The following is a 24,276-nucleotide window of genomic DNA, read 5'->3' as shown; positions in this document are numbered from 1 at the left end:
AGCATCCAGGTGCGCAGCTTTAATCCCAGCACTCAGGAGGCAGAGGCAGGTGGATCACTGTGAGTCTGAGGCCAGCCTGGTCTACAAAGCAAATGCCAGGCCACCTGGGAAACACACTGTGAGACCCTGTCTCAAAAACACAACATGAAAAAAAATGAAAAAAGAAAAGAAAGAGCTTCAGAGATGGCAAAGTGGTAAGGAGCACTGGTCACTCCCAGAGGAACCGGGCTGGATCCCCAGCACCCACAGGGCAGCTCACAGCTACCTGTAACTTCAGTCTTGTAGGATCTAATGCTCTCTTCTAGCTTTTTCAGACAGCAGGCACACAAGTGGTTCACAAATGTAGGCAAAATACTCATATACATAAAACTAAAATTAAATGAGAAGTAAACGGAACTCCTTTGGTTCCTCACTGAATCACTGAAGCCAGAGTGGAATGCTTGAGCCCACTCTGAGAAGCAAAATTTGAGAGCTGAGTGGTGGTGGCGCACACCTTTAATCCTAGCACTCCGGAGGCAGAGGCAGGCGGATCTCTATGTGTTTGAGGTCAGCCTGGTCTACAGAGTGAGTTCCAGGATAGCCAGGACTACACAGTGAAACTATGTTTTAAAAAAAACAAAACAAAACAATTTTTTTGAGAAGAAATAAATAGACGAGAAGTCATTATCATCCCTTTTGTTCTTTTAAACAAAGCCTCGCGATATAACCCAGGTAAATCTCAAACGCACACGCGCGCTCTTCCCGAGTAGCTGGGTCACAGGTGGACGCCACTGCCTGGCCCCACTGTAGTCTTTTCAGATTCTTTACAGAAAAGTCTCTCCCTGTGGGGCGGAAATGAAGCCACCATACCTCTGTCCTATGCTTCCTTGGTGACAGACCTCTACCTTGTCCCACGGAACCCTTACAACCACCTCTCCAGGCAAGTGGCTTTGCCCAACCTTTTGTGTTTTTACAAATGACACAGTTGGGACCTCCAGAGGTGGAGGGTTCAGCTGAGGCTTCACGTAGCTGAGGAAGTGCTGTGGAAAGGTGTGTACAGACCAAGGAAGGAGACGCTGACCCCGGTCAACTTCCTTTGTGTGACAAGCTCCCACGTCCCCTAGCACCACATGTCCCCTAGCACCACATCCTCCTCAGTTCACCCAGCTGCAGCCCCTCCACCTCCTCCAGGCCTCTCTTCTCTTATCATTGTGGTTCTACCAGGCTCTGCCACTCCTCTCCCCAGACCTTTGCCCCAGGCTCCAGGCTATTTTGCTCTGGACCCTGGCACTTCCCGCTCACTCACACTCGCGTCTGCCTTTCCTGAAGCCACTGCCATGTGTACAGGACAATGTGCTCGCTGCCTGGGGCTCTCCCTCATCCCTCTCTCCCTGATCTGCATCATAGCCAATGCCCTCCTGCTGGTGCCTAATGGAGAGACCACCTGGACCGACGACCTCAGCTTGCAAGTCTGGCTCATGGGTGGCTTCATTGGAGGAGGCCTGATGGTGAGAATGCTGGAGCATTGGCCAGGGAGCTGGGACAGTTGACGGGACAGAGAGGAAAGGAGGAGAAAGGACCAGTTTGCTCTGGAGGGTGTAGCAAGGGCTTGGTGGGGACGGGGGACCTGTCCATCCGCTCACACACACTAATGGTTCTGTAGAAGGTCTTGGGGGAGCTCGAGGGTCCTGAGCTGAGTGTCTGAGGTGAGCGAGATGAAGAAGTCCCTACTAGGTGGGAGGTGGGAGCAAGTTCTAGGCGTCGTTCTCCTTCCCCTCCGGGAGCACAAGCTGAGAAAACCTCATGATGAGGGTAGAAGCCAAAGGAACAGCTGGTTGTGCGGGCGGTTATCAGGGCAATGTCATAACTAGTGAGAGTGGGTGCAATGGACAACCTCAGCCCACGCTGATGGCTCAGATCAGTCCCTCCACCTGCCAGCTCCGTGGCCGCTCCTTCGGGGCCCAGCTTCCAGGACCCCCAGTCTGTGCTAAGGATAATAGTCCTGGGCCTAGGTCAGCATTTTAGAGTAGATGCCCCAGTCTTCCTGCAGACTAAGATCTATTCAAGGTGAAAGAAGAGCCAGGCATGGTGGTGCGCGCCTTTAGTTCCAACACTCCAGAGTGGCAGAAGCAAGTGCGTCTCTGTGTCTGAAGCTAGTCTGCTCTACTGAGCAAGTTTCAGGACAGCCAGGGTTACACAGAAAAATATTGTCTTGAAAAAACGAGAACCAAAAAAGGGGGGGGGCTGAGGGAAGAGAGAGACAAATATTCTAGATTTTCCCCCATCTTCCAACCCCGTTTAAAGAATTTTCTTTTTCATTTTTTTTTACTTTTTGTTTGTTTGTTTGTTTGTTTGTTTAGAAGCAACATCCTGATTGTACTTCAGGCTAGCCTAGAACTCACTACATAACCCAGGCCACTCTAGAACTTGAAATCTTCCTGCCTCAACCACTCGAGTCCAGGTGTGTGCTACCATGCCTGACCATTTGGGTGAACTTTTGGATGGTTAACCCAGTGTATTATCTTCCTGGGTTAAAGACAAAGATCTCCCTAGCACAGCTTCCCATCTTTAGCACAGCTGGCTGTTAAAAGTCTCTGGATGAAGTTGCACTTTGGTCCCCTCTGCTGGCCACTTCTTTATTAGCTGAATGGAGCTATCTGATAACAACCCTCTCCCCTTGCCCTCTGGTATCACTCAGCTCTACCCCCTGCTTCTGGTGGTTGGACTCCACTCCAATGCTCTCGGAGCTCTCTTGCTCCTCTTAGGCCCACACTCTCACCCAGAGTCACACCAAGGATGTCTCCAGCCTAAAGCACCTGATTCACCTACCCAATCGAGCTTGCCTGCTTCTGTAGATCTGTTAAGGTTGAGCTCCCAACATCCTCCTTCCCAGCAGCCTTTCAGGAAGGACCTTATTATGCCCTTCTAATGGCTGTGCTGTGTTGACGGGGCAAAAGGTGCCAAGGAAGCAAGAATGGAAGCCCCATGAGAGCAAGGTCTGCCTCCCTTTTGAGGTGTTCGGTTTATACTTGCTGGATAAATGAAGCAAATAAATGGCAAGATGATGTGGGGTGTGGCAGCCATTCCTGTAAGGCTAGCACTCTAGAAGTTGAGGCAGAAAAGTAGAAAGTTTGTGGCAGGCATGCACGCACGCACGCACGCACACATGCACGCAGCACGCGCGTACACACAATCAGGGACTATCGCAAAGAGCTCTTAGGGCAAATGAGGCACTTGTTTCGTCTTCTTTTCTTTCTATTTGATATTATAGATTGACCCTACCAAGACCTTGCTCTGTATCTGAGCCAATCTTCCAAACTGGGGACGTATTTTGTAGAGTTTCCAAGGAAGTTTTTATGAGATGATGTCACAACTGACAGCCAGATGACATTTAAAAAAAAAAAAAGAAAAAAGAGGGGCATTACAAACAGGGGCCCCACATTTAAGGCTCAACCAGGCAGCCAGCAGAGCTGAAGCTGGATGGGATGAGTTCTGAGGCGGGCAGAGGCCAGACCACATACACCTTTGAAAGGCGCAGTGAGTGATTTGAAACTGTTGTAAGCGCCACCGGAAACTCTGAAGCTTTTCTCCTATTTTGAGACAGAATCTTGATGGGGTTATAAACACAGGCCGCCGTACCTAAGTCTTCACCTTTTTTATTTTATTATTTTATTTTATTTTATTTTAAAACCTCTAGGATCCAGGTGATGGTGACACACACCTTTAATCCCAGCACTGGGGAGGCGGATGCAAATGGGTCTCTGAATTAGTGGCCATCCTGGTCTACAGAGCGAGTTCCAGGACAGTTAGAGCTACACAGAGAAACCTTGTCTCAAAAAGACAAAACAAAACTCTAGGATGAGGACTACCAGGTTGGAACCCAAGGGCTTTTCATGCTAAGCACAAACTCCAGCACTGAGCTACACCCTTAGCCCTATGGATTTTCACACAGTAAGCATGCCTACGGACGCAGCCCACAGACCACGAATCCTACTTTTACTTGTCTGTCGTCCCCAGAACTAGATCTTTACATCAGGGAGATAGCTTGAGTCTAGGAGCGCAAGAAAAGGAAACAAATAATTGAATTTTAAAAAGTAAAAACTTGGGCTGGAGAGATGGCTCAGAGATTAAAAGCAGCTCTGGCTGCTCTTCCAGAAGTCCTGAGTTCAATTCCCAGCAACCACCATGGTGGCTCACAACCATCTGTAGTAAGATCTGGTGCTCTCTTCCAGCCTGTAAGCATACATGCAGGCAGAACACTGTATCCATATTAAATAAATAAATCATCGAAATAAAAAAGCAACAATCTCCTCAGAATTCGTGCTGTTCAGATGCATGCAGGATCATCCTATTTGTCGTTCCTCTCACTCTCAATGCCTGAGCTTAAACCTCTGCTTAAAAACGATTATTTTATTTCTTGAGAGGGTATCCCTATGTAACCCTAGCTGACCTGGAGCTCACAGAGATCCTCCTGCCTCTGCCTCCCAAGTGGGATTAAAGGCATGTGTCCCTATGGTTAGCAAAATCTTTTCTTTTTATAATTTGTTGAGATCAGGTTTCTCTGTGTAGCCTGGAACTCACTCTGTACACCAGGCTTGCCCTGGGCTGGACTCTGAGAGAGACTGTGTGTGTGTGTGTGTGTTGTGTGTTGTGTGTTAAACTGTGTATTAAGCATGGTGGCTTACACCCATAATCTCAGTACTTGGGAGACTGAGGTAGGAAGATCACTATAGGGTTAGTGTTTAAGGCCAGCCTGGGCTGCATAATAAGTTCAAAGATAGCCTACTTTATAGAGTAAGACTCTATCTCAAATAAAACCAAAACATTTAAGTTTCTCTGAGATGATAGATGTGTGGCCCTGACTGGCCTAGAAGTCACCATGTAGATCAGGCCGGCCTTAAGTTCACAGAGATACGTCTGTCCCTGCCTCCTTCTCCTGAGTGCTAGATTTAAAGACGTATGCCCCATATCCAACACGGTTTTTGTTATTGCTGATTTTGTCTTGAGGTAAGGCTTCATCATATCAGTCTCACCTTTGAGCTCACCATGTAGCTGATGATGGACTTGAACCCCTAAACCCCTTTACCTTCTAAATGCTGGGACTGAAGACATCCATCTCTGGTTTTTAAGACAAGGCACATGAAACCCAGTGTATCTTGAACTCACTATGCAACCAAGGATGAACTTAAAGCCCTAGAATCCTGCAATTATGAGCATGCATGACCGCCCCTGGCTCTCAGCTGACTACAGACCAAAGCGGAAGAACTGAGATCTTAAGCTGGCCTTTGTAAAAGGCAACTTAAAGAGACCCTTCTTTTAAAGGGGGAAGGGAGCTGGAGAGATGGCCCAGTGGTTAAGAGCACTTGGCTGTTGTTGAACATGGTGGCACACACCTTTAATATCAGCACTTGGGAGGCAGAGGCCAGTGGATCTCTGTGACTTTTGAGGCCAGCCTGGTCTACATATTGAGTTTCAGGATAGCCAAGACTAGAGAGAGAGAGACCCTATCTCAAAAAGTAAAAGAAAAAAAAACCTTGCTGCTCTTGCAGAGGACTCAGTTTGGTTCCCAGGACCCACATGGAAGCTCAGTACTGCCTATAACTCCAGTTCCAGGCAGACACACACTTTTCTAGCCTCCAGGGACACCAGGCACACATACATACATGCAGGCACTAACACACACACACATAAAGTAAAAATAAATAAATAAATCTCTCATTTTAGTTTATGTGTATACATAGTCACCTGCATGTGTGTCTGTACATCATACACATGTCTGGTGGCCACAGGGACAGGGGTCAGAAGAGCATCAGGTCCTCTGAAACTGGAATCATACACAGGAGTCAGAAGAGCATCAAAGTCTCTAAAATTGGAACTATAGATAGTTGTGAGCTACCATGTGGGTTCTGGGAATTGAACCCAGGTCTTCTGGAAGAACAGTCAGTGCTCTTAACCACTGACCCATCTCTCCAGCCCCTATAAAGAGCCAGATGTGGTGGCTAAGACCTGTAATTCTAGCACTTTGGAGGCTGAGGCAAAGAGAACTGTTGCAAGCTCAAGACAAGACACTCAACAAACAATTGAACAAAAATCAATAAATCAAAAAGACAATGCTATCCAGGCATGGGGCATGTACCTTTAAACCCAGCACTCAGGAGGCAGAGGCAGAGGCTGGAGGATCTCTGTGAGTTCAAGGCCAGTGTGGTGGTCTAGATATCAAGTTTCAGACCAACTGTGGCTACACAGTGAGACTCTATAAAAAAAAACAAAACCCTAGGTGTCTTCAAGTTGTTATGGCACAAGTGACATCACCCAACCAAAAGGCTAAGCAAGAAAGTATCAATATTGTCCTTAGAACTGTCAGGAGACAGGAGATGGGAGGGAGAGAGAACTGATAAATCAGTTCAACTAACCAGGTCTTTCTCTGAGGTTCAGTTCGATTAAACAGGTCTTTCTTTCTCTGAGGTTCAGTTCAACTAAGCAGGTCTTTCTCTGAGGTTGCTACTAACAACAGAACTAAAACTTTCAGTCCCTTCCCTGAAGAAGAACAAAATACTGCCCTGTAGCGTGCATGCCAGCCAAGACTTGTTTTTGCTTGATCAAGCATCTGTGGAGGTCAGGCCTGGTGCTGTACGCCTGTACTCTTGGTACTCAGGAGGTCGAGGTGGGAGGATCTGATGTTCAAATCCTTCCTGGATAGTGCTAGATAGTGGAAACTTTGTTGGGGGAAAAAGAGGATAAGAGGAGGGAAAAGAAGAGAGAAAGAAAAAGGGGGAGTGTGCTGGGGGATGAGCCAGGCATAGTGGTGTATACCAGCAATCCCAGCACTCTGGAGGAAGAGGATCCTAAGTTAAATGCCAGGTAGACTAGAATAGACCGTGTCTCAAATTAAATTAATAAAATTTAAAAGAAAAATGGGATGGAGATGGGCCCCATGATAGTACAGTTAGTTTCCTAGCACGCACAAGGCCCTGGGTTCAAGCCTCAGTGTTAGACAAAACAACACAAAATAGCTGTAGAATTCCACCGGTGCAAGGTAAGCAAAGCATGGGACTTGGTGGGACCAAGGTGCAAAGGCCAGGGCTGTTGTGGTACATGAGGTTGGGGGCAGAGTAACGGAGTCTCAAAAGACTTGCTGTAGCCCAGGCTTTGTGAGACTTACTACGTAGCCCATGGTGGCCTGGGACTTGCTATGTAGCACAAGCTAGTCTCAGCCCTTGTCCCACATGAGTACTGGGATTTACAGGACGGACAGCACACGCACGCATGACTCACACACCGCGCACGCACACAGGCACCAGCCTAGTGTATCTTTGAAGATACCTCAAAGGATTTGAGCAGATAAGGGCAATTAAATATTTTTAAGAGGGCAATTAAACAATGTTAGTCAAGTGTTAGCTTGTGGCATGGAGTCTGGGGTGACACTGGATAAGAGCGATTAAAATCTATTAGGAAGGGGAGAAGGGGCTGAGCGGAAAAAGATTAAGAAGCTATTGAGGAAAAGTACAGAAGACTTGGAGTCCGCCCTGGTATAGGAGGATTAAAATCTTGCAGCCCCGGTGAACTGGTGGATATTGTCCACTGCTGAAGACGAGAAAGACAAAAGGCAGATGAATTGTGGGGGGGTGGGGATAGTGTGGGATCGGTATGAGGCTTGCTGAAGTTGAGTTAGCTCAGACATTCAAATGAGCATGTCCCTCGGGAGTTTGGGATGACTCTCTGGGTACCCAGAAGTGATTATTAGCACAGGGAAACAGCTGATTGGCTACCTGGAGGGTATGTGCTTCAGAATAAAGGAGACAAGGAGAAAGTAAAAGATTAGAAGTTGATTACTAGGAAATCCTACAATCCACACCAGAGTCTCTGTGCAAACTCTAGCACACTCGACCATAATACCCGCTCACTGTACCCACTGAAGGTGTGTATCAGCATGGGGGCCTTCTCTCTGAGCCGGTCATGACATAAAATCTTTCTGTTGTCTCATTCAGTCCTGAGAACAGTCTGTTGAGATAGGTCTTGCAGATCCACTTCACAAGTGACAAACGGATATCCTGAGAAAGCAATCAGTTTATAGAGTGGGATGGAGGTCCTGCCTCCCATTCAGCAGGCACCTACCCTGCGACCATATGTATGTGGAGTATATTTTATTGCCACCCCCTCACCCAAACGTTTGATGACGACCTTTTGTCTAAGATAGGTATAATATATTGGACCTAACTCTCCAGGAAGCTACAATCTGGAGAGAGATAAGACAGGCGTATAAATAATGATAAATTAAGGTTGAGTCCAACGCTGACCCAGAGAAGTACAGATAAGGTTTTGCAGTCCAAAGGGCTGAGGGCATTGTGGGCAGCTTCGTGAGGAGATGGACAAGGCAAGCACAGCCTTGGGAACCTGGGAGAACCTGCTGTCAACACCAACTCTCTTCCCACAGGTGCTGTGTCCAGGAATCGCTGCCGTCCGCGCAGGGGGGAAGGGCTGCTGTGGTGCAGGTTGCTGTGGGAATCGCTGCAGGGTAAGAACCAAATTAGGACGCTTGATTTCTAACTCCTTCCCCATCGAACCCCAGCACCATTGGCAAACAACCTCTGTGAGGTCTCAGGTGCTACCTCATTCCCAGTCCTGGGTCTCAAATGAACCTGACCAGCAGGTCATAGAAGCCCCATGAACCTCTGCGGTAGAGGACTTTTAGGATTCGCCGAGCCTCAAACCCAGAGCGGTGGTGGCACACGCCTTTAATCCCAGCACTCAGGAAGCAGAGGCAGGCTCTGTGATTTCAAGGCCAGTCTGGTCTACAACTGGCCAAGTTCCAAGACTGATTCAAAAAAATTTAAATAAATAATAATAATAATACTAAAATAATAAAATTTAAATAATTTAAACAATAAAATTTAAATAAATAAATAAAAAAAAGGAAATGTAGTTTTAGGCAGCTGGACAGAAGTGCTGACATACGCGAGAGGAACAGGGCACCGGTGGCCCTCCAAGGGAGGAGGTGGGCCTACTCAGTTTACCTTTCCACACCGGATCTAGATGCTTCGCTCCGTGTTCTCCTCTGCCTTTGGGATGCTTGGTGCCCTCTACTGCCTCTCAGTGTCGGGAGCTGGGCTTCGAATTGGACCCAAATGCTTTATAGACGGCGAGTGGGACTACCACTTCCTAGAAACCCAGTAAGTCCTGCTCCGTGTTTGTATCCCCATTCTGTGCCTCTCCCCACCTGCCTTCCTACCTGGTCCAGAAATGATGGACCAGACCGAGCTTCTACAAAGACCGGTCCTTCCGCGTGACCCATCGAATTTTGCAAATCTTAGTAGACCCTTGCCCTGGGTGACGGTAGGGCCTGCTGTGTGATCAGCTTTTCTTAAATGACCCTGTCCATCCGCAGAGGCTCTTACTTGCGCAATGACACTCTATGGGATCTCTGTGAGAAGCCGCCTAAGGTGGTACCCTGGAACGTGACGCTCTTCTCTCTGCTGGTGGTCGCCTCAAGTCTGGAAGTAGTGCTGTGTGGAATACAGCTGGTGAATGCGACCTTGGGCGTATTCTGTGGCGACTGCCAGAAAAAGGTGAGAGGGCGTGGAGCAGAGCTCTGAGGGGATCCTGTTCACTCTCGGCTGCATCTTTACTTTTTCTCTTGCAGGGCACAGCTTAGTGAGTTCCGTGGGCTCCCGTGAATACCTCATTTCCGGAAGTCTTAGTGGACTACCCACCCACCGTTTACCTGGAATAAACTACTGTTATTGCTCAATCTCCTCCTTTGTGGTAAAAACTGGCCTGAGCACCCTTTCCCAATTCTGTTTTAGCCTTTGGAAGGAGTGCCTTCAGATGTATCTAGGCTTGTGGTTCTGTTTGTACCCCTACTCCCTGTTTCTTATTTTCTTAACAAATAGTTATTGTTCTGGAAATAAAATACTGTGCTCTCAAGGTGCCAGTGATGAAAGATGAGCAATTTTTAATTTAATTTTCTTTACATTTATGTGTGTGTGAGTGCATGAGCGTGTGTACGTCAGAGGATAATGTATGAGTTGGAGTTGGCTCTAACACCATGTATGTTCTGGGGATCAAACTCAGGTCCTCTGGCTTGGCACCAAGCACCTTTACCAACTGAGCCCCCACTTCACTCCTTCCACTGTTGGGTAATATCCTCAGGTTGTGAGGTCACGAGGAATTGGACCAGGCATACTGGGCCAGTAGCTCCAAGCTATAAAGAACAGCTTATCCCCAGCCTGACCCTTCCACTTCACTTGCAGAAACAAAATATTCTCAGGTAAGAACAACATACCCTGCTTGCAGTCAAACTACACACACACTCACACATGCACACATACACACACATGCACGCACATGCACGCACATGCACGCACATGCACGCACACGTGCGCACACACACACACATGCATATGCATACGCGCATGTCTATAGCTTCTGTCTGCTTCTCAGTTTCACTTTTCTTTCTTTTTTTTTTTTTTTTTGGTTTTTTCGAGACAGGGTTTCTCTGTAGCTTTTTTAGAGCCTGTCCTGGAACTAGCTCTTGTAGACCAGGCTGGCCTCAAACTCACAGAGATCCCCCTGCCTCTGCCTCCCGAGTGCTGGGATTAAAGGCGTGCGCCACCACCGCCCGGCCAGTTTCACTTTTCTTACACCAGCCATTGGCAATTTCTCCCCCCCACTCCATCCCCAGGACAGGGTTTCTCGGTGTAGCCCTGGCTGTCCTGGAACTAGCTCTGTAGCCCAGGCTGGCCTCGAACTCACAGAAATGGCCTGCCTCTGCCTCCCTAGTGCTGGGATTAAAGGTGTGCACCACCACCACATGGCCAAACATTTCTTTTTAAAGAAGTGAAGGATTATTTCAGTTGCTGGCAAATGTTAGGTCTCAACCCTGTACAGATAACTGAGAGGCCTTTTAACATATCAGAGTGGCTGCCAGCTTCTTCCAGTTTCTGCCTGCTACAGGGTATGGCTACCCACCCTAAACTTCTCCATCCCAGAGGCTGGGCTGCCCTTCCCCAGCTCCCCTTCCCTATACAATCCAGCCATTTTGGTTACCTGCCCTTTTCCATCTACCCTTTACCCTCCTGGCCTCTTGGTCTGGCTCTTCACCCTCTCTTCTCCCCTGCCCACTCTTCCTGAGGCCCAGCTCAGGGTCATGCTCACTCTGGACTCTCCCAGATATCCCTGTCTCTGGCTACGCCCTCCCTTTTATCCAGTAAGCCTCTCCTCCACTGTACCCAGGAGCAGACATGTCCTGCCATTTTCATTCAGTAAACATTTTTTAAAAACATGTTGGTAATGAGATAAGCATTGGTTGGTAGGGGAAATGCTTGTCACAAGGAACATCCAATTCTGAATATGGACTCCCTCCTGGGAGAGTGCAGACAGAGAGAAACCGGCATGGAAAGACAAAGTCTTTGATGACCTCTCTGTCTAGAAAGGCCCCTATCTGGATTTTGCAAGGTAAGGGCCGAGGTAGGAAGGGGCTTAGAAACTACGGGGAAAGACTCTTTAGTCTCAAAGTTCTAGAATATTAAAGTGGAAAGCCATCTGCATTGTCGTCCGATTAGTTGCACTGGCTCTATGGACACCTCCTATCCACCTGGGGACTTCCTTACCTGATGCACACTCCACCTGGACAACTCAAACCTGGGGACTTCCTAACCTGATGCACACTCCACCTGGACAACTCAAACCTGGGGACTTCCAAACCTGATGCACACCCCTCCTGGACAACTCAAACCTGGGGACTTCCTTACCTGATGCTCACCACTCCTGGACAACTCAAACCTGGGGACTTCCTAACCAGGAGCTACCAATAAGGAATAGATTGGATCTAATCACCGAGTTTCCCCAGAGGTGGAGTCTTCCTTATTGCTTCCCGCTCCTTAATGCTATGTGTTTTAAGTTCTTCATTCTGAACTATGTGACCTACAACCCCTGAAGCCAAACCTGAACTCAGGCCTTGAGCTTTGCAGAGTCAAGGAAGAAGCAAGGAGGCAGCTTCTCTCATTTCTAAATCAAGTGACAGCAAAGACCAAGAAGATTTAATAGTAACAGGTACGGTACTGGCAGGGTCCAGTGGGAGAGTGGGCAGCGGCAACAGCGTCAGCTGTTACAGCAGAATATCCTGACGTCATTAAGTGCAGTGTCATCGCGGGGCCCTCGAGGCTTCTGGATTTTGGTCTGCAAGCCACAGACACCTTTGACACAGGAGTCGCTCCAATCTCCATAATCTCCCCAGCTCAGCCCAGGCCCCTCCAGCTCCACACCGTCTGAGCAACGGAAGCGTACGTTGTTCACAGCAGTGTTGTCCCCAGGAAATGAAAACGGCTCCACCCGAAGAGAGAACGCCACTAGGAAGTGCGTGCCGGGACACCACAGAGGCTCGCTCCATGAGCCCCAACTGCAAGAGAAGGAGACTTCTAATTGGCTCTGTGAGCACCTCCTACCCACCTGGGGACTGCCAAACCAGGCCCTAGCAGTACCGGATAGATTGGATCCAATCGCCTGTGTTTCCCCCGAGGGCAGAGGGGCGGCTTCCGTCCCTCTCCTCTGTAACTATAACAGAGTTCACCTCGGGATGGAGCGTCCTTTTGCGCTAGGATAGTGCCCTTCCCATTGGGGATTGAACCTAGACTTTACACACACTAGATAAATACTCTATCACACTTTTTTTGGGGGGGGAGCGGGTCCCGAATTCCCACCTTCCAGATTGGGACTCCACAACATGCGTGTTTTGTTCCGCATTCCCTCGAGTACAGTGCAGTCGGATTCCGTTCAGAGCTGTGTCATCTCCAGGAATGCCTTGAGGGGGCTCCACCTGGGTGAGGAAGAGAGGAAGTGAGCTTCAGTGAGGGGGTTGCCATTTTCAGCTCGCAGTCCATCCTATCTCTGTCCTTTATGACCCAGATCTGAGCCTTCACCTTGATGGAGAACCCACTGGCAAAGTATCCGTCAGGGCACATCTCAGGCCAGGTCCAGTCCCCCCAGGCCCCACCGTTGGTCACATCGATAATGGATGCGTATCGTTCCACTCTTATATGTGCGTGTCCACAGTGTGTCACCCATAGCAGCAGCAGCAGCAGCAGCAGCAGCCTGGCTTCAGCCTGGAACTCCATCCTGCATTACCTGTGAACCTGGCGGCTTCCATGGATTTATATCAAGCCTGTCCCTATCAGGATTCAGGTTGCAGGTCTATACCAGCCCTGTCCTTTCACGGCTCAGATTGCGGAAGAATGACCAGGATTAAGTGGCACTCAAAACTAATCTGCTCCGGGAACCCTGAAGATCTGATTCCCAGCAGAGGCCCCCAAGAGCTAGGGAAGGAACTGCAGTGAAAGCCATTGAGTGGAAATTAGCACCTGCCAAATACTTATTATAGACCACTAGCTGTGACTATTTCCTGTAATCCTTACAATAAGTGTAGAAGATAGAAGTAATATCTCCTAGTTTGTAAAGGAGAGAGCTGAGTCTCAGAAATGACAAGTGACTTGTCACCAGTAAGCAGAGGGAAATCTCAGCACTGGAAATGGAAGCCAGGGCTGGAGACCGTAGTGGTCCAGTGGAAATCTGCCGGGGACAGGGTTAGGCAGAGGCAGTTCAAGGATACAAGCAACTTTACAGGATGTAAGAAAGCATCAGGTTAACATAGATGAAAAGTCTGTGACACGTAGGGGGCTGGAAAAGCTCTTTTTAAGCCTGTGGTCCCGATCCTTTGAGAGTCTTGTTCACCAGACCTACCCAGAGAAACAGGATCCCACTCTGCAATCCAGGTTGTTCTGAAATACAATGGTTAGCTGTCTTAGTCAGGGTTTTTATTGCTGCAATGAAATGCCACGGCCAAAAAACAAGTTTGAGAGGAAGGGGTTTATTTATTTGGCTTATACTTCCACTGGAGGAACTCAGGACAGGAAGTCAAGCGTGGCAGGAACCTGGAGACAGGAGCTGGTGAGAGGCATGGAGGGTGCTGCTTACTGGCTTGTTCCCCATGGCTACTTGCTCAGCCTGCTTTCTTATAGAACCCAGAAATACCAGCAGGGATGGCACTGCACACAATGGCCCTCCCATGTCAATCACTAATAAAGAAAATGTCCTACAGCCTTGCTTTCAGTCTGATCTTATGGAGACATTGTCTTCGTCTTCTTCTTCTTCTTCTTCTTCTTCTTCTTCTTCTTCTTCTTCTTCTTCTTCTTCTTCTTCTTCTTCTTCTTCCTCTTCTCCTCCTCCTCTTCCTCCACTTCCTCATCTTCCTCCACTTCCTCATCTTCCTCCACTTCTTCCTCTTCCTCCTCTTCCTCCTCTTTTTCCTCCTCTTCCTTTCTTCCTCCTCTTCCTTCCTCTTCCTCCTCTTTCCTCTTCCTCCTCTTCCTCTTTCTCTATTTCCTCTTCCTCCTCTCCTCTATTTCTCTTCCTCTTCCTCCTTCTCTATTTTTCTTCCTTTTACCTCTTCCTCCATTTCCTCTTTCTCTTCCTCTTTCTTCCTCCTCTACTTTCTCTATTTCATCTTCCTCCTCTACTTCCTCTTCTCTATTTCTCCTCCTCTTCCTCTACTTTCTTTTCCTCTATTTCTCTTCCACCTTCTCTACTTCCTCTTTTTCCTCCTATATTTCCTCCTTCTCTATTTCTCCTCTTCCTCTTCCACTTCTTGACTGGTCCAGACTGGTTTAGACCAGCCCCAACCAGTTCAGACTGGCTGGTTCAGACCAGATCGGTTTAGACCGGTTAAAACCGGTTTAGACCAGACCAGACAAGTTTAGACCAGACTCGACCATTTCTGATCGGATCAGACCAGTTTAGGCCGGTTTTGACTGGTCATGACCAGTTCAGACTCATTCAGACTGGTCTCGTCTGGTCCAGGCTGGACTATACCTCTTACTTCCTCCTCTTCTTCCTCTTTACTTCCTATTTACTTCCTCCTCTCTTCCCCTTACTTACTTCCTTTTCCTCATCTACTTCCTCTTACTTCCTCCTCTATTTCCGCTTTTACTTCCTCTTATTTCCCCCTTCCTCTTTACATTCTCTTCTTCCTCCACTTCTTCCTCCTCTACTTCCTCTTTCTTCTCTACTTCCTCCCTTACTTCCTCCTTCTTCTTACTTCCTCTATTACTTCCTCCTCTTCCTCCTTTACTTCCTCTTTACTTCCACCTTACTTCCTCTTTTGCTTCCTCCTTTTTCTTACTTCCTCCTTTGCTTCCTCTTTTACTCCCTCCCTTACTTCCTCCTTACTTCCTCCCTTACTTCCTCCTCTTCTTCCTTTAGTTCCTCTTTTACACCCTCCTTCCTCTTTTACTTCCTCCCTTACTCCCTGCTTCCTCCTTTACTTCCTCTTTATTCCCCCTTACTTCCTCTTTTGCTTACTCCTTCTTCTTACTTCCTCCTTTGCTTCCTCTTTGCTTCCTCCCTTACTCCCTGCTTCCTCCTTTGCTTCCTCTTTTACTTCCTCCTCTTCTTCCTCCTTTACTTCCTATTTCCTCCCTTACTTCCTGCTTTCTTCTTTACTTCCTCCCTTACTTCCTCTTTTACTTCCTCCTCTTCCTCCTCTACTTCCTCTTTTACTTCCTCCCTTACTTTCTCCCTTACTTCCTCTTTTATTTCCTCTTTTACTTGCTCCCTTACTTTCTCTTTTGCTTCCTCCCTTACTTCCTGCTTCCTCCTTTGCTTCCTCCTCTACTTCCTCCCTTACTTCCTCTTTTATTTCCTCCTTTCCTCCTTTACTTCCTCCCTTACTTCCTGCTTCCTCCCTTACTTCCTCCCTTACTTCCTCCCTTGCTGGTTTGATCAGTTTGAGCCGGTCAAAACCAGTCTGCTCGGGAGGCAGAGGCAGGCGGATCTCTGTGAGTTCGAGGCCAGCCTGGTCTACAAGAGCTAGTTCCAGGACAGGCTCTTAAAAAAAAAAAAAAGAGAAACCCTGTCTCGAAAAACCAAAAAAAGAAAAAAAAAACCAGTCTGAACTGGTTTGGGCAGGCCAGTCTGAACCGGTTTGGGCGGGTCGGACCGGGTTTGATCTGGTTTGAACCAGTTTGATCCAGTTTGAACTGGTCAAAGCAAAAGCTGGTCTGAACTGGTCGAAACCAGTCTGAACCTCTTTCTTCTTTACTTCCTCCTCTACTTCCTCCTTCCTTCCCTCTTCCTTCCTCTTAATTCCTCTTCCTCTTTTACTTAGTTCCTCCTCTGACTCCTCTTACTTCCTCCTTTTAAATATTTATATATTTATTTACTTATTATTTATTTATTATTATTTGATTTGTTATTCTTTTATTATGTATACAGATGGTTGTGAGCTACCATGTAGGTTGCTGGGAATTGAACTCAGGACCTTTGTAAAAGCAGTGCCTGCTCTTAACCTCTGAGCCATCTCTCCAGCCGGTTGCTTTGCTTTTCAAGTCAGGGTTTCTCTGTGTTGCTTTAGAGCCTATCCTTGAATTTTCTCTTCCTCTGTAGATCAGGCTGGCCTCGAACTCACAAATATCCGCCGTCCTCTGCTTTCTGAGTGCTGGGATTAAAGGCCTGTGCCACCACCACCCAGCTGAGACTTTTTAAAATTGAGATTCCCTCCTCTTTAGTATTTTAACATAAAACACGGTTGCCTTAAGCCAACTTCTCCAGAATCTTTCTGCCTAGACCTCCCAAGTGCTAGGATTAGCAGCAAGGGGAACCATCACCAGTGAGCTAGGAATAATTCTAAGACTTTAAGAACAGGGACTGAGGAAACTGACAAATGGGGCTGCTCTTCCTCTGCTTCTGATATTCTTTAAACAGGGGTTATTGTGTAGCCAATACTAGCCTGGAGCTCACTATATACCGCAGGCTGGCCTGGAACTCTTGATCCTTCTGCCTCAGGCTCCTGAGTTCTGGCTTGCTTATATTTTTTTCACTCCTTTCACGGAATGCCTTCCCTCCTATGACCAGTAGATGGACCCCTAATTCATAAAACAAGAAAACAAAACATGCTAGGGACCATCTGATTTACTGGCCTCATCCAGACACATTGCTCTCCTTAACAAATATTTATTTGTTTGTTTGTTTATAATGCATTGACACAAGCAATATTCCAAATGCCTAAAATGACCAAAAAAAGTAAGGTGCCTGACCAGACCTAGTGGCTCCAGCCTGTGTGTGATAGCAGTGGCTCAAAAAGCTTAGGATAGAAAGTTCAGAATCAACCTGAGATGTGGACCACAGTGATACATACCTTTACTCCCAGCATTCAGGAAGCAGAGGCAAGCAGATCTCTGTGAGTTTAAGAACAGCCTGATCTACTGAGTGAGTTCCAGGACAGTCAGGGCTATAAAGAGACACTGTCTCAAATAAATCAATAAATCAGGCCTACATATAGAGACCCTGTCTCAAAGAGACCCTGTCTCAAAGAAGCAAATAAATAAAAGGAATCAACCTGCTCAGTTTAGAACTTGTCTCAAAAAATAAAAAGGGAAGGGGGGGAAAATGGGATTTGAAGATGCTACAGCTCAAGGCTAAGTGCTTCCCTAGCACACGCAAAGTCATGGGTTCAGTCTTCAGTATACACAGAGGGAGAAGGCGCCTGTTTTCATCAAAGCTCACATTCCAGTGGGGAAGACAGAAGGTGCTCCCAGTGCAGCTCGAGCTGTGCTACACACACACACACACACACACACACACACTCACATGCACACACAGTGCTGGGGGTTGAACCTGGAGTCTTGCACATACTAGAAAGATGCTCTACCACTGAGCTAAACCCCTAGCCCTTTTGATACTTCTTTTTTAATTTTAAAATATTTTGAAGGGCTGGAGAGATGGCTCAGTGGTTAAGAGCACTGACTGTTCTCCCAGAGGTCCTGAGTTCAATTCCCAGCAACCACATGGTGGCTCACAGCCATCTATAATGAGATCTGGTGCCCTCTTCTGGGGTGTAAGTACGCAGGCAGAACACTGTACATAATAAATAAAAAGACTTATTTAAAAAAATATTTTGAATGTTTTTTCACAGAACAAGGTTTGATTTTTATTATATTAGAAAGTTTAATATTAGTTGGGCAGTGGTGGCGCACACATTAAATATCAGCACTCAGGAAGCAGAAGTAGGATCCCAGGAGGATCTCTGTGAGATTGAGGCCAGCCTGGTCTACAGAGTGAGTTCCAGGACAGCCAAAACTACAGAGAGAAACCCTGTCTCGAAAAAACAAACAAGAAAGCATAATATTTATTTAGCTTTCTGACCTGTATTTGTGCCTTCAACAATGGTTTTCTGCTCCTCAATAAGGAACTTTCACTAGATGCTGTCATGAACACATTTACCGCAACCCTGTTACCAGGAGTTCCAGATAGCCATTTTCGTCAGTCTGTATTTTAGAGAGACCTATAATGGTATGTCAAATGCTGGGCCGTTGTGAGCATCTCTAAACGTTGTTATTGGAGTAGGAATGGCCCTTTTCACACTTTAAAAAATTTTAAGGCAGTCCTTCCTGTCGTGGCCGCCATCGGAGAGCAGCAGCCATGGCCCTGCGCTACCCCATGGCCGTGGGCCTCAACAAGGGCCACAAGGTGACGAAGAACGTAAGCCAGCCGAGGCACAGCTGGCGGCGCGGGCGCCTCACAAAGCACACCAAATTCGTGCGGGACATGATCCGGGAGGTGTGTGGCTTCGCGCCCTACGAGCGGCGCGCCACGGAGCTGCTCAAGGTGTCCGAGGACAAGCGCGCGCTCAAGTTCATCAAGAAGCGGGTGGGCACGCACATACTCGCCAAGAGGAAGCGGGAGGAGCTGAGCAACGTGCTGGCGGCCATGAGGAAGGTGGCGGCCAAGAAGGACTGATCCCCTCCCCGTTCTCAATAAACATTGCTGTGGCGCAAAAAAAAAAAAAAAAAAAAAAAAAATTTAAGGCAGAGTCTAGATAAGTTACGCAGGCTGGTCTTACGCTTTTGATACTCCTACTTTAGCCTCCCAAATACCTAAGGTTACACGAACGTCTGGGCCACCATGCCCAGCCGCAAAAACACTTTTATATTCTGGGGAATCTAGTATAGGGCCTGCCATGGTAGTAGAGAGTAAAGATTGTTTTAGTGAAGGAAAAGTTAATGTGGAGCTTAAAAATGAAATCATGCTGGGAGGTGGTGCCTGCCTTTAGACCCAGCAATCGGGAGGCAGAGGCAGGTGGATCTGTGTGAGTTTGAGGCCAGCCTGGTCTACAGAGTGAGTTCCAGGACAGGCTCCTAAGCTACACAGAGAAACCCTGTCTCAAAATAACAAAAACAAAACAAAAATTAAATCATAAGAATGTAAAAGAAGAGCGCATGAAGGCCTGCTATCGCCCCCCCAGCAAGAGTTATTGGGCAACTGGGATCAGCTTTTCCACTCACAGTGTTATTACTCGGTCCCCACATGAGATTTACAAAGACCTATTATCCTCAGGTTCTAATGGATTCGTGCCCAGGGTTAAAGTAGGACCCATAAGAGGCTTCCTCTTGTTACAGGTTGGTCCCACATGTAAAGGTAACATGTCACATGCCAAATCCCCCGGATCTTCATTAGGTCCCTCACGCCAGGCTCTGACCTCTGGGGCAAAGGACACAGGGGAGGGGGCCTTAATAGATTAATTATTAACCATCTGCACCTCTGGACACCACGGGAGGGGAAAGCCACCACCCAGCTAGGTGAGGTGTGCCAGCAAAGGTCATGGGGGTCTCCCTGACATCCCCAGCCCTGGGACGCAGGTTCTGCCATGCAACTCCTTTCGCTATCCTCGCGCTGTTATTTCTTTACACCAGTGTGAGACTCTTTCATGAGTGGCCTCTTGTGTTACCGGCTCAGAGAAATCTGCAGTCCAGCCTGTGGGAACTCAAGCCCCCTTCTCCTTCTCCAGTCCTTACTGCCTTACTTCAGATCACCTCCGGTATCCTGACAGGATGCAGGCCCGGGGTGCAGTCCTGCAACCCGGAGGGACCGCTACCTTCCCAGGTACGTTTGAGTTAAGGCCAGAGTCTGAGGGCTCTGAACAAGAAAAGAGGGGTCAGAGGGGTCGCAGACTGCGAAGCTAAAGGAGGCTCCTCTCTGGTCCCCTCTCCCTTCAGATGATAAGAACCAGGAGGAAACCTGGCTAAACCGGAAGGACAATTTTTTCAGAACCCAATAGTAGGCCGAGCATGTTAGGAGCTTTTCACCTTTCTCTCCTATGTCTACCTCCCAGATCGGTCCAGAGTTGACAGCCCTGGTGGTCCCGGAGAAGGAAGAGCCTCCCTGTCTGGGGCCTCAAGGGGTGCTGGGTCGCATGATGAGCCCCTTCCTGGCCTGTTTGAGCCCCGAAGGGGATGTGGCGTTGTCTCAGTATCTGGCAGGATGGAGGGAACTCCTCAGGTGAGTGGTCTCCCTCCCCAAAGCCCTCTTCCAAATGATTGATTTGCTCTTTCTCAAGTCATCCCCCCCCCCCCTTTTCACCACCAAACAGGTTCCTAACCCCGCTTGGCTCTGTTTTCGCCTTTGCCACCAGTGAGGCCTTCGTCAAAGTGACCGCCCTTGAGGCTTGCGTGCACGGCCCTGATGCTTTGCACTACGCGTCGCTGGCTACTATGGCGACGTGGGAGCGGCAAGCAGGACTACTGGAGCCCCGGGACCCAGCCAGGGCCTCGGGTTCTCGAACGCTGCTTTTGCTGCACCGCGCGCTGCGCTGGTCCCAGCTCTGCCTCCACAGGGTGGCGACAGGGACGCTAGGAGGTCCGGATGCGGGCGTGCAGTGCGGGGACGCCTACAGCACCGCGCTGGCCGAGCACCACCCATGGCTCATCCGCCAGGCCGCCCGCCTGGCCATCCTCGCCCTCCCGAGTCGCGGCCGCTTGCTCCAGCTGGCATGTCCCGGAACCAGAGAGGCAGACGCGCGGGTGGCCCTGGCCCGGGCCGCCCGAGTGCTGGAGGGAGTCTACAACCGAACCCAGAGCCTGCTGACCCGCCACGGCCTGCTCCAGCTGGCTTGATGACCGCGGTGTTAGCGCACTGACCAGGAAGGCGTTGTTAAAGGGAGGGATCTATACACCAAGGACCGGGCGACCTGGGTAGCCGTCCTCCTCCGTGAGGTCACCAGTTAAGGCGCGCCCCCAGCAGGGTAGAGTACGTGGTGTGAGATCCTCACATCCTCAGCCTCACCAAGCTGCAAGGAGCAATGAGGAATAAAGAATTCTTTAGTAGCTGTCGACATAGGGCGTTATGTATGATGAACTGACCAGCGTAGCTTAAGCGGGAAAATGTGGGAAGCTGTGTCACCCCTGTTCTCTGCATCTGAACGACTCATTCCCCAGGGCCTATTTCAGCCACTCCCATGGCTTCAGTTGCCAGCCCTATGCCAAGTCTCCAGTCCAGACCTGTCCTCTGAGCTCCACACAGCAAAGACAAACGCAACACAGCAACACACCACACCTGAGTTCCACTCTGCCTCCGCCGGAAGTACATCTCCCTTTGTGTTCTCTGTCTCCAACCTACAGCCTGAGCATCATGCCTCTCACCAAACAGACACACAGTGTTTATCAAAGGTCTCCTTGGTTCACACTCCCATAGTAGTGAACAAGAAAGGGTTAACCATTTCATATACTAACTCCGGAATTGTACCTCAGATCTGCTTTTTTGTTTTGTTTGTTTTGTTTTTTGGTCTTCGAGACAAGGTTTCTCTGTAGCTTTGGAGTCTGTCCTGGAACTAGCTCTTGTAGACCAGGCTGGCCTCGAACTCACAAGTTCACAAGCAACTCGAATCTCACGAGTACTGAGATTAAAGGCATGTGCCACCACCGTCCCACCTAGATCTGCTTTCTTTTGAACTCTAGAATTCTGTATATCCAGCTAGCTATTCGGCATTTCCACTTGGGAGTCAACTAGGCATCGCACACACCTAATGGGTTCAGACTGAGTTTCTAATACCTTCTTCGCATAAAATATTCCCTCCATAGTCTTCTTAGCTCAGTAAGGAATTCTATTTTTCCAGATCCTCAGATTCAAAATCTTGTTAAACTGACTTTCACCACACCAGCATTGGATCTGTGAAAATCTGACCATTCCCCACATTTCCCCACCTTCTTTTTTTTTTTTTTGGTCTAAATCAAATTTATGTATTACCTGGATTATTGTAAAGTACTTGAGGTGTCCTGATCCTCATCATCCAAGTGAAAGCAGGGTGTGCTCCAGACAGTGGGGGCACTCCACTTTAGTCCCAGCACTATGCAGGCAGAAGCAGGCCGATCTCTGTAAGTTCGAGGCCAGCCTGGTTTGCAGAGTTCCAGGATAGCCTGAGCTACACAGTGAGGCCCTGTCTTGAGAAAAACAAACAAACAAAAAAAACAGGGTGGGCATGACAACCTACTAATAACCCCAGCAGAAGAAATGTAGAGGGGGGAGGATTGGGAATTTAAAGCCAACACAGCAAGTTGGAGGCTACATGAGATCCTATTTTTTTTTTAAAGTCAGAAAAGCCAAACCTGCTAGCAGGGACTTGTAACCCCAGCTTCTTGGGAGGCTGATACAACAGTTAACAAGCATGGTGCTTGCCTGGGCTTACAGACAAGTTCAAAGCTTGCTTTGGCAGTTTAGGGAGATCCTTCTTGAAAATAAAAAAGTACGATAGTCCTGGGGATGTCCCTTACTGTTAGAGTGCTTGCCTAGGATACATGCGCAAGGTTCAGGCTTTGAACCTAGTAACAAAAGCAAAAACTAAACAAAAATCTTAGAAAGCAATGCATTGGCAAGAGGGTTTGGGGTATTACCGTGGAAACACAACCAACCAACCAACAAAAGCATGAAGACACTTGACTTCACCAAAATTTAAAATTTCATCTTTTTTCACTTTTAGTTATTTGTTGGGGGAGGGGAGGGTGCATTGGAGCCACAGTGATTGTGCAGAGCTCAGAAGACAACGTGCAGGAGTTGGTTCACCTTCCACCGTGCGGACAGGGCACCTCTGCTGGCTGAGCTGTGTTACTTGTCCAAAATTTTAAAATCTTGCTATAATCAAGTGATAGAAATATATTTGATATATATATTATGTATATATGTATGTATGTATGTGTGTGTATATATATATATATCACATATGCCTTTAATCCCAGCACTCAGGAGTCAGAGGCAGGTGGGTCTCTGAGTTTGAGGTCAGCCTGGTCTACAGAGTGAGTTCCAGGACAACTACACAGAGAAATCCTGTCTCAAGAAACCAAAACAACAACAACAATAAAACCCTACTTGCCTGGTGGTGGTGGCGCACGCCTTTAATCCCAGTACTCGGGAGGCAGAGGCAGGCGAATCTCTGAGTTCAAAACCAGCCTGGTCTACAGAACGAGTTCTAGGGTTGGTTTCATAGCTACTAGAAAACCTTGTCTTGAAAAACAAACAAAAAAATAAAACAAACAAACAAAACACCAAGTAACTCTTTTTTAAAGTTTTTTTTTTTATGTACATTGGTGTTTTGCTATGGGTGTCAGATCCCATCTAGAACTAGAATTAAAGATGGTTGCTTGCTGCTATATGGGTACAGGGAACTGAACCAGGGTCCTCTGGAAAAGAAGTCAGTGCCCCAACTCCTAAGTATACCTTTTTTAAAATGAGCAAACCTTAAATAGACATTTGCTCCAAGAAGATACACAAATGGCTCACTAGCCATAGAAATATGCTTAAGTAATAATTATTTGGGAAAAACAAATCAAAATCACAAGCTCACATTCACATGCACTAGAATAGCTATGATTAAAAAAAAACATAATACAGACAGACAGATGATAGATGGATGGATGGATGGACAGACGAGAGAGAGAGAGAGAGAGAGAGAGAGAGAGAGAGAGAGAGAGAGAGAGAGAGAGAGAGAGACCGGTGCTATCGCATGAAGGTGGATACGGCAGGTGTAAGGTTGTGGTACAGATGCTCCAGAAAACAATTCTAGCTTCTTCAAAAGACCCAGAAAATCAACTCCGAGCGTACACTGCTAAGTTTGTACTCAAGAGGAATGAAAACATGCCCCAACGATTACAACTGATACTCTATCTCGTGGATTCTTTCAACCAGGGCACAATCAGGTTCTAGCATGTCCAGCCTTTGGACACTGCACACAAATCTCTGAAGTTGGTCCGCAGTCACAACTGTCTTTAGCCTGGAGCGCCAGCAGGCCCCTGGTTGGGGGTCTGTAAGAGGCCCCGCCCCCGCCCCGCCCCCGCCTTCCCTCCTTGTACCCACCCCCTTTTTTGTAACTTGACACGCTGCCGTAAGTGTTCACTGTCGCACGCGGCCGGTCCGTACGCGCCTTACGTTCCCTTCCGCCGTCCCCCTCAGCCTCGCGTCCCGCCCAGAAGGCCGCGGAGCGGT

The 24,276-nt window shown here is 48.0% G+C and overlaps 4 protein-coding genes across 5 annotated transcripts; 3 read left to right on the top strand and 1 right to left on the bottom strand.

Moving 5' to 3' along the window:
• The first annotated feature begins 1,137 nt into the window (after window positions 1–1,137).
• On the top strand, window positions 1,138–9,919 carry Tm4sf5 (transmembrane 4 L six family member 5). Its single transcript, XM_038328638.1, has 5 exons — window positions 1,138–1,487; window positions 8,414–8,494; window positions 9,013–9,149; window positions 9,365–9,545; window positions 9,620–9,919. The coding sequence occupies exons 1-5, from the start codon at window positions 1,317–1,319 to the stop codon at window positions 9,629–9,631; spliced, it is 582 nt and encodes a 193-aa protein (XP_038184566.1). The 5' UTR covers window positions 1,138–1,316; the 3' UTR covers window positions 9,632–9,919.
• A 2,159-nt stretch (window positions 9,920–12,078) lies between these two features.
• On the bottom strand, window positions 12,079–13,091 carry Vmo1 (vitelline membrane outer layer 1 homolog). The gene is made up of 3 exons (XM_038326133.1): window positions 12,897–13,091; window positions 12,678–12,793; window positions 12,079–12,376 (listed from the first exon to the last, which is right to left on the bottom strand). The coding sequence occupies exons 1-3, from the start codon at window positions 13,089–13,091 to the stop codon at window positions 12,079–12,081; spliced, it is 609 nt and encodes a 202-aa protein (XP_038182061.1).
• Window positions 13,092–18,447: 5,356 nt separating this feature from the next.
• Window positions 18,448–18,803, top strand: LOC119811927 (60S ribosomal protein L36-like). Its single transcript, XM_038326134.1, has one exon. The coding sequence runs from the start codon at window positions 18,448–18,450 to the stop codon at window positions 18,763–18,765; it is 318 nt and encodes a 105-aa protein (XP_038182062.1). The 3' UTR covers window positions 18,766–18,803.
• A 767-nt stretch (window positions 18,804–19,570) lies between these two features.
• On the top strand, window positions 19,571–21,136 carry Gltpd2 (glycolipid transfer protein domain containing 2). 2 transcript variants are annotated; one of them, XM_038326130.2, is made up of 3 exons: window positions 19,571–19,908; window positions 20,138–20,304; window positions 20,438–21,136. In XM_038326130.2, exons 1-3 carry the CDS (start codon window positions 19,627–19,629, stop codon window positions 20,916–20,918), a joined length of 930 nt encoding a protein of 309 aa, XP_038182058.1. In that variant the 5' UTR covers window positions 19,571–19,626; the 3' UTR covers window positions 20,919–21,136. The 2 variants fall into 2 exon arrangements, with proteins under 2 accessions (XP_038182058.1, XP_038182057.1); XM_038326129.2 differs by having other exon boundaries at window positions 20,396–21,136.
• Window positions 21,137–24,276: the final 3,140 nt, after the last annotated feature.

This window comes from Arvicola amphibius, chromosome 4 (genome assembly GCF_903992535.2).
Source record: "Arvicola amphibius chromosome 4, mArvAmp1.2, whole genome shotgun sequence".
Lineage (NCBI taxonomy): Eukaryota > Metazoa > Chordata > Mammalia > Rodentia > Cricetidae > Arvicola > Arvicola amphibius.
The sequence above is the reverse complement of the archived record's forward strand: the minus strand, read 5'-3'. Positions and strand labels throughout refer to the sequence as shown.

Bases quoted from the DNA above. Each gene is read 5' to 3' on its own strand.
- Tm4sf5 (XM_038328638.1), top strand. From the start codon at position 1,317: ATGTGTACAGGACAATGTGCTCGCTGCCTGGGGCTCTCCCTCATCCCT. The intron at 8,495-9,012 runs GTAAGAACCAAA...CACCGGATCTAG, and splicing joins GCTGTGGGAATCGCTGCAGG to ATGCTTCGCTCCGTGTTCTC. The intron at 9,150-9,364 runs GTAAGTCCTGCT...GTCCATCCGCAG, and splicing joins TACCACTTCCTAGAAACCCA to AGGCTCTTACTTGCGCAATG.
- Vmo1 (XM_038326133.1), bottom strand. From the start codon at position 13,091: ATGGAGTTCCAGGCTGAAGCCAGGCTGCTGCTGCTGCTGCTGCTGCTG. The intron at 12,794-12,896 runs GTGAAGGCTCAG...TTCCTCACCCAG, and splicing joins CCAGTGGGTTCTCCATCAAG to GTGGAGCCCCCTCAAGGCAT. The intron at 12,377-12,677 runs GTGGGAATTCGG...CTTCTCTTGCAG, and splicing joins GTGGAGTCCCAATCTGGAAG to TTGGGGCTCATGGAGCGAGC.
- LOC119811927 (XM_038326134.1), top strand. From the start codon at position 18,448: ATGGCCCTGCGCTACCCCATGGCCGTGGGCCTCAACAAGGGCCACAAG.
- Gltpd2 (XM_038326129.2), top strand. From the start codon at position 19,627: ATGGGGGTCTCCCTGACATCCCCAGCCCTGGGACGCAGGTTCTGCCAT. The intron at 19,909-20,137 runs GTACGTTTGAGT...TCTACCTCCCAG, and splicing joins AGGGACCGCTACCTTCCCAG to ATCGGTCCAGAGTTGACAGC. The intron at 20,305-20,395 runs GTGAGTGGTCTC...ACCACCAAACAG, and splicing joins GGATGGAGGGAACTCCTCAG to GTTCCTAACCCCGCTTGGCT.